The 8,502-nt window shown below is 41.8% G+C and overlaps 1 protein-coding gene across 1 annotated transcript; it reads left to right on the top strand.

Moving 5' to 3' along the window:
- Nucleotides 1-1,898: 1,898 nt before the first annotated feature.
- On the top strand, nt 1,899-2,813 carry LOC108994529. Its single transcript, XM_018969778.1, has one exon. The coding sequence runs from the start codon at nt 1,899-1,901 to the stop codon at nt 2,811-2,813; it is 915 nt and encodes a 304-aa protein (XP_018825323.1).
- The last annotated feature ends 5,689 nt before the right edge of the window (nt 2,814-8,502 follow it).

The following is an 8,502-nucleotide window of genomic DNA, read 5'->3' on the forward strand; positions in this document are numbered from 1 at the left end:
GCTAGGGTTGGAGTGATTTTGTCTGTTCTTTACATAGGCTGCATGGCGGCCGTAGATGGCACGCCGCCTTTGGCTGTCCATCCCCGGTCGTTTCCTGACCTTGTTTCTGCAGCGCCGCAACCTCTGCCGGTGGTGGAGATTCCTTTTCGTCAACCAAAAACGTTAGATGGAGAGTTCTTTTTCTCGTTTACAATGGGTGAAATGGAAAAAACTTCTGAACCGTTTCGTTATTCCATGGTGTTGAAATTCCTTCGGCAGCGGCCATCCTTGGACGCCATTAGAGCATTTATCCGCAGCCGCTGGGGTATGCCAAGTATGCCCGTTGTCTCTGCTATGCAACATACTCGGCATGTGCTTGTCCGTATGACTAATGTGCAGGATTTTAATAAGGCGTTATCCAGAGAGTCTTGTGAAGTGAATGGGGTGTTTTATCGCTCGTTTGCTTGGAAGTTTGATTTTGATGAAGATTTTGAATCGCCATGTGTGCCGGTCTGGGTATTCTTACCGGGCCTTCCATTGAATTTCTATCATTCCTCTGTTTTGAAAATGTTATTGGCGCCGATTGGGAAATTTATTCGTAGGGATAATGCCACAGCTTGTGCTACTCGAACAGATTGGGCTAGGGTCTGTATTGAAGTTGATTCTTCTATGAAACCAATTTCTTCATTCTGGATTGGTATGCCTGGAGCACCTCTAAGTCGAAAACAGGAGGTTATTTTTGAGACCTTACCTGCCTACTGCACCAAATGTCGTTGCCAAGGTCATAATGAAAAAAAATGTCGGAAGGGATCTGATCAGAGAAAGAAGGTTAAGGGGGATCAAACTTGGGTGAAGAATGGAGGTACAGTTGGAAATTTGACTGCAGAACCAGTTCCGGAATTGCAGTCTATCGATGTTCCTTCAAAGGAGCAAGAGGATGGTATAGTGGTGGTAGAGACGTTTGAGATGGTTCCTACTGGTCTTCAAGAAAATGCTGAGTCTCTGGTTATGGTTGCATGTGGTGACTCGAAGGAGGGAGGGGATCATGAAGATACTCGTATAGAAAATAAGGATCTTGGTGAGGGGCCTGGGAATACTGGATGGGCAGTTTTGGGAAATATTAATGAGGGTGCTGTTGGGGATAAACCTACTGAGGGAGATTTCTCTGGTGTTGGGCAGGTGCATGCGTCAATGGTGGTGGCTGATGAATTGATGAAGAATGTGCAGGCAGAGCAAACTACTACAAACAAAATGCAGTTTCTTTTGCGGGAGATGGGTTCAGTCGTGGAGGGGGAATCTAGTGGGACCCAGATGTGTGAAGGGGAACAAATAACATGTGGTTTGTTGTCTAGTGAGTTTGCACCGTACGTTGCAGAAGTGAGACCTGATGGGGAATTACCTCCCTCGTCGCTTGGGCTGGTTGACGTTCCAATAATGGGACTAGAAAATTCACGGAATGCAATTGTGGAAGGGGAGATCAACGTGTCTCTGTCGGATACGGATGGAGAAAATGAGATTAAGCATTTGGGGAAAGACAAAGATGGGGTCTCGGATTCGAAAATTGGAAGGAAGGTGATGGCTGAACGTCGTCTCTTGCGTAGTTCTACCAGGGCTCCGAGCAGGCCTTCTCGCCTAGATTTATGATTGGTAAAATTTTATTTTGGAATGTTCGAGGTCTTGGCACCTCGAAAAAATGACTTCGGTCGTTGTTAAAACAACACAAACCAAAAATTCTTATTGTGGCGGAATCGTTTAGAAGAGATAGTGAGCTTTTACGTTGGCAAAGTTTTTTCTGTTTTGATGATTCTTTCTCTAATGTTGTGCATGATGGCAAATTATGGGTGTTTTGGCAGCAAGATATTCAAGTTAATATTCTGGGAGTTTCCAACCAGCATGTTACTCTATTAATTAATTCTACTATGATTGTGTCGGTTGTTTATGCTAAATGTATGTACTTGGATAGGAGGTCTCTGTGGTCTGATCTGGTTTCTTTTGGATCTTTGGCTTTACCATGGCTTCTCCTTGGTGATTTTAATATCATCCGGCATGATGGTGAGAGAAGGGGTGGGAATCCAAGGTTGCCTTGTGCAATGGAGGATTTTTCGAACTTTATAGATGCTGGAGGTCTCCTTGAAGTCCCTTTCACAAGAAATAAACTTTCTTGGTGTAATGGACAAGGTGGTTTGGCTAGAAGTTGGGCTCGCCTAGATAGAGCTCTCTGTAACTCCAGGTATTTGGATTTATTTCCCTTGGTTTCTTTGACATATTTGGCTCGTAGGTCCTCGGATCATTCTCCTTTATTAGTCGGGTTGAAGGACAGGTTGATGCGTTATGGACCCAGTGTCTTCAAATTCCAACAAATGTGGACTTCGCATGATGATTTTTGGAGGATTGTCTCGTTAGTCTGGCAGGAAGGTAGCTATGGTTCTGGGTTGTCGAGTCTTGCTATTAAGCTTAAAAGGCTTAAAATAGCACTACGATGCTGGAATAAAGATGTTTTTGGATGGACTGGGGCGCATATTAAAAGGTTGGAAGAGAGAGTGGAGGAAGGCGAGACTCAGCTTCAAGAACATTATTCGGTTGACGTTGAAACTGATGTATTAGCTACTAAACTGGAACTTTCGTCCTGGTTAAAAAGAGAAGAAACTCGGATTGCTCAAAAAGTAAAAAAAACATGGATTGAGCATGGGGAGGTAAACTCGACTTTTTTTGCAGCCTTACAAGTGCGGAATCACTTTAATATTCAAAATATGAAGCTAAATGATGGTCGGTTTCTTTCTTCCCCGGAGGCCATTCATGAGGAAGCCGTGCATTACTTTGAGGAATTTCTTTAGGCCCGCTCTAGTGGTTCAGCTCCGTCTCTTTCCCAGTTAATTCAGGCGGAAGTCACAGATATGGAGAATCAAAATATTTGTAGGTGCCCTTCGGAACAGGAAGTTAAGGATGCATTATTCTCTATTCCAGTCAACAGTAGTCCTGGACCTGATGGTTTTGGGTCGGGTTTTTTTCGTCATTGCTGGTCGAGCTTGTGGAGGCTGTTAGGGAATTCTTCTTGGGGTCATCTCTTCCCAGGTATTATACTTCTTCTTACCTTGTTTTAATTCCTAAGGTTCCGGATCCTTCATCTTTTGATAAATTTAGACCTATAAGCCTTTGCTCAGTGGTTTATAAAATTTGTTCTAAATTGTTGGTTGGAAGACTTACGTCGGTATTGAGCCGATTAATTTCTATGGAGCAAGGTGTTTTTTTGCCAGGAAGAAGTATATTTGATAATATTAGCCTTACTCAAGAACTGGTTCATGATATTAATAAGCCGGTTAGAGGAGGTAATATTATGATGAAGATTGACATGGCCAAGGCTTATGATACGGTTGATTGGAATTTTTTATTCCAAGTTTTGCATGCTTTTGGTTTTTCTATTGATGTTTGTCATCTTATTAACCAATGTGTCACTAATACTTGGTACTCGGTGGTGATGAATGGTACGGCTAAAGGTTTCTTTAAGGGTGGAAGGGGTCTTCGTCAAGGGGATCCTATTTCTCCTTATTTATTTATTCTTGTTGAGGAAGTTTTCAAGAGGCTGTTACGTAGTAAATTTCAAGATGGTCAAATTGGTTTTTTTCCCAACCTCGCTCTGGTCCTTTGATCTCTCATTTACTTTATGCGGATGATATGATGATTTTTGCTAATGGTAGTAAAAGGTCTGTTAAAATGATAAGAGATACTCTTAATGTCTATGCCAGCTGGTCGGGCCAGGTTGTTAATGCAGAGAAATCCTCTATTTTTTTTTCTTCTAAAATTTCTTTGTCTCGCAGACGAGAAATTTTATTCATGACTGGATTCAAGGTTGGGAACTTTCCTGTTAAATACTTGGGTGTACCCATTATTTCTGGTCGCATGAAATCCTTGTATTTGGCGGATTTGATTATTAAAATAAGAAAGAAAATTGAGGGATGGAAGATGCGGTTTTTATCTTTAGGGGCCCGATTATTACTTTTAAAGCATGTTTTATCAAGTCTTCCAGTTCCCTTGTTAGCTGTGTTACAGGCCCCAAAGTCAATTCTTGCGGAGATTAATCGTTTGTTTAGCACATTCTTTTGGGGATCGGTGGAGGGGAAGGAAAAAAAAAATGGGTGAGATGGGATTTATTATGTAAACCAGTGGACGAAGGTGGAGTGGGTCTTCGTAGGTTTGTTTATGTTCAAAAATCTTTGCATATTAAGTTTGCCTGGAAACTTCTCACAGAAAATTCTTTGTGGTCTAATTTTTTTAAGGCCAAGTATGTGAAGGATCAGCATATTTCTTTAGTCAATCCGTTAAAAGGGACCCGGTTTTGGAAGAATATCATGGATTCGATCCCTATTGTTCTTCGAAACTCTACTTGGTTGGTTAAAGAAGGCAATCTCTCTTTTTGGAGAGATAAATGGATTGAGCCAAGCCCGATATGTGATGAAATTAGCATTGTGGATTTTCCAAATTTGAAGATTAAGGAATGTATGCTCGAAGACAGCTGGGATGTGGATTTGTTGGTGCGGCTTGTGGGGCGCGACTTATCAGACAAGATTAATGGCAGATTTTCTTCATCGACTGCTTGGGATTTAGTCCGTGTCGTTGCTCTTAAACGACAATGGTCGGAGTGGATTTGGCATTCGGCTTTGCCTAAGAAATTCTCCGTGGCCATGTGGAAAGCCTTTTCACAAAGTTTGAGTCTAGATGATCGTATAAGCCGCCTTGGTATTCCTGTGGTTTCCAAATGTGAGTGTTGTGAAGAAGGGGCTTTTGAGGATTTAAATCATGTTTTATATGGGGGGAGAATTGCTTCAAAATTGTGGAAGACCTGCTGTAATTTCCTGGGTATTCCGTACGTGTCTAATAGATCATGGATTCAGACGGTTGAAGCTTGGTTTCGAAGAACAAAAAAATCTACTCAGGTTGGTAATTTGGTTGGTTTGGTTCCGGCGATACTAATTTGGAGTTTGTGGACATGGCGGTGCTCTGCCCGTATGGAAGGCCGTCATGAAAATTTTGATACTTTATGGAGGTCTGTTAAATACTGGATTGGTTGGGTTGGTAGTAGATTGAGAGCTTCTGACCGATGGAATAAATAGGATTTGGATATTCTGAAAGAGTTGCAGTTGCCGGTTATTCAAGCTTGTACTAAACGGGTGCATGTTATTTCTTGGCATAAGCCTAATAGAGGATGGTTTAAATTAAATGTGGATGGTAGTAGTTTGAATAATCCTGGTGAATCTGGTGCGGGAGGAGTGTTACGTAATCATGAAGGCTTTACTCAATTTGCATTTGCTGCATACCTTGGAGTTGGTTCTAACAATCGCGCTGAGTTGATGGCACTGTTGTTTGGTTTGCGATGTTGTAAGTTGTATGGTTTTAATAATATTATTCTTGAGTTGGATTCGCTTTTGATTGTTAATTGGCTTAAAGAAGGTCGTTGTAATGTTTGGTATTTGGAGGATTTTTGGGAAGAAATCAAATGTTTGCTAGTTGGGATGAATGTGCGGCATCAACATGTTTATCGAGAAGGAAATTCTGCAGCAGATTGGCTTGCGAGACTGGGCAGTAGTGGACAATCTGAAGAGTTTACTCAAGAAAATATTCCCCATATGCTTAAAGGTATTTTGCGTCTGGATCGGTGTGGTTTGCCTACTTTGAGAGTTGTTTAGTGTTTTTGTTGTTGAGGTTTGTTTTGGTTAGTATGGTCCTTTTTTTGCATGCTGGGTTTTGGTCTTTTGTAAACCCCCAGATGCTTTTGATGTAACCACGGTATTCCTCCGCCATAAGTGAATGTTTATTAATAAAATTGGGGAGGGGTCACTAATGGACATGTGGCCCTAACTCTTTAAAAAAAAAAAAAAGAGAGAGAGATTAACTGCAGGTTTGCGGGGTGGGATGAGACACAAAATTTTCATCTCATCATTACACTTTTTTCAAATCCACATACAAAATATAATTAACAATTCAACTTTTTCAAATCCCAATACAATAATAATACTAAAACATAATATTTTAAACACTAAAACAAAATACAAAATTCTCATCTCACCCTCCAAACCTGCCCTAAAAGAGTCATACGGTTTCGTTTACGTAAGGTTACATGGCAGCCGCGGTTGGGCAACGTTCTTTTGCCTAAGAGCGTGGATGGCGTGTTTTACTTTCAGTTTTCGAAAGAGGAGAGATCTCACTTTTGGCTAATCCTTTCAAATATTCCATTTTTCTGAAGTTTCTCAGAAACCGTCCCTCATTGGAAGCCATTAAAGCTTTCATATGCTGCCGGTGGGGTCTGGAAGGCACCCTAGGGGTCTCTGCTATGTGGCATCCTCGCAACAACTTTGCATGTTTATCGTCTAAGGATGATTTTTTGACAGCGCTGTCTCATGAAGCCTGCGACATCGATGGAGTTTTCTACCGTGCGTTCCACTGGACACCCGACTTTAGTGAGGATGAGGAACCCTCCATGGTTTCGGTTTGGATATTGCTCCCAGGTTTGCCTCCAAACTTCTATCATGAGTCTTTTTTACGTATTTTCATTGCACCTATTGGTAAGTTCATCAGAAGAGAGAATCCTACCCAGTGTGTGACTCGCACGGATAGAGCTCGTTTATGCGTGGAGATGGATGTGGCGGTTCAACCAATTCCATTTTTTTGGATTGGGGTCCCTGGTATGCCCTCGAGCAGTAAACAAGAAATTATATATGAAACAATTCTTGCTTTCTGTTGTAGATGCAAAGTGAAGGGACATAACTCCCATGTGTGTCGTGCTGGGAAGGCTGTGAATGGGGGAAGTCCTGGGTTCGACAAAAATGTATTCCTACTGGAGAGGATCTGAAGGCTAAGGAAGGCCCTTGAGAATGAGGTGGTTCAGCAGGTTGTGATTGAAAATGAGCCAGAGAAGAAACTAGAGGCAGGGGGCCATCAAATATTCAACAGGATATGAGTTTGGTGGTGTTTTCTAACGTGGTTGGCTAGACGAGTTCTAGGAAAATTATTGTTGAGCTCCTGTTGGTGTAGCCTTCATCGTCTGAGTTGCATATGGGTGCCCAGCTGAGGGTGCAACCTAGTGACTCTTCGTTGCTTTAGACGTAGAGTGTGGTTTCTAAGGTTAATGGCCAGTCTGGTATGACTGGAGGCCCTCTTATGTCGGTTCCATCCCATGCTAATGAGTTGTAGCTTGATGTTTTCCCGCAGGTGCAATCTAATGTTCTTACTTTGGAGCAGACGAGTCTTAGGATTCCTGCATAGGATGCACTTGTACACCAAGTACCTGAGATAGTAACCGAAATAGAGGAAGTGCGCCTTGAAGGAGGGGATTCTACATATGCCGCAGAGGCACAAGTGCATGAGAGTCCAAAAAATAGAGATGAATTTATTTTTTAAGGGATGTCGGTTTCAGATCCTGAACCTGTTCTCGATTCGGATGTTTTGCATCAGGAAAAGGATTATCATACGGAGTAGAAGGGGGATCTTGCCGCTAAAAGAACATATAAGAAAAAATAGTTTTTGAAAGTCAGGAGTTCTACTCGGGTCCAAACCCGAACCACTAAATTTTCTTTATGATTGGTTCCATCTTTGTATGCAATATTAGAAGGATTCGAACCTCTAAAGGTCGGTTAAAGATGTTGATTGGGTCTCTGAAACTTGTTATTGTTGTTTTAATGGAACCTTTTAGTAGTTTTGATCAAGCTCGTAGTTTGATGAGGTGTTTGAATTTTGAGAATGGCACGTCAAATGAAGCTGTTGGTGGGAAAGTTTGGTTATTCTGGAATAATGTTGTAGTGGTTCGTATTGCTGGCATGAGCTCTCAATTTATTTCGGCTCGTGTTGAAGCCAGAAATCAGTTTTTTTTTTTTTTTTTGTCATTTCATTTATGCTAAATGTACTCGGAGTGATAGGCAGGAGTTATGGGCTGACTTGTGCTTGCATCGTATTGGAGTCAAGCCTTGTTTATTTGCAGGTGATTTTAACATTAATCGATCTGACTCGGAAAGAAGGGGAGGTCGTCCTAAGCCTCTGGTTGCTATGGATGATTTTAATAGCTGGATTGATCAGGGTGGTTTGATTCATATGAAAACTCAGGGTAGCAAATACTCCTGGTGCAATGGTCAACAGGGGTTACCTAGGAGTTGGGTGAAACTTGATAGATTGTTTCTAGATGCTACTTTACTGTCCCGATTCTCTAACGCAATTTGTTCTTATCTTCCTCGATCCACGTTGGATCATTGTCCGATGTTCATTGAATTAATTGTTGACCCTTTCTCTTATGGTCCTTCTCCGTTTCATTTTCAGCAAATGTGGGTTGATCATCCGAAAGGTTTTGATTGTGTGCAGAGGGCTTGGATGGTTCATGTGGCTGGTAGGGGTTTATGGAAGCTTGCTAGTAAACTAAAACAAGTTCGGGTCACCCTTCGAGAATGGAATAAGAGGGTTTTTGGTCGGATTACCTCTCAAATTGCCCATCTTGAGGAGCAGGTGGAAATGCTTGAAAGCCGGCTCCAACTCGAATGGGAT

This window comes from Juglans regia, chromosome 6 (genome assembly GCF_001411555.2).
Source record: "Juglans regia cultivar Chandler chromosome 6, Walnut 2.0, whole genome shotgun sequence".
Lineage (NCBI taxonomy): Eukaryota > Viridiplantae > Streptophyta > Magnoliopsida > Fagales > Juglandaceae > Juglans > Juglans regia.

Coding starts and splice junctions, on each gene's coding strand:
- LOC108994529 (XM_018969778.1), top strand. CDS start 1,899: ATGATTGTGTCGGTTGTTTATGCTAAATGTATGTACTTGGATAGGAGG.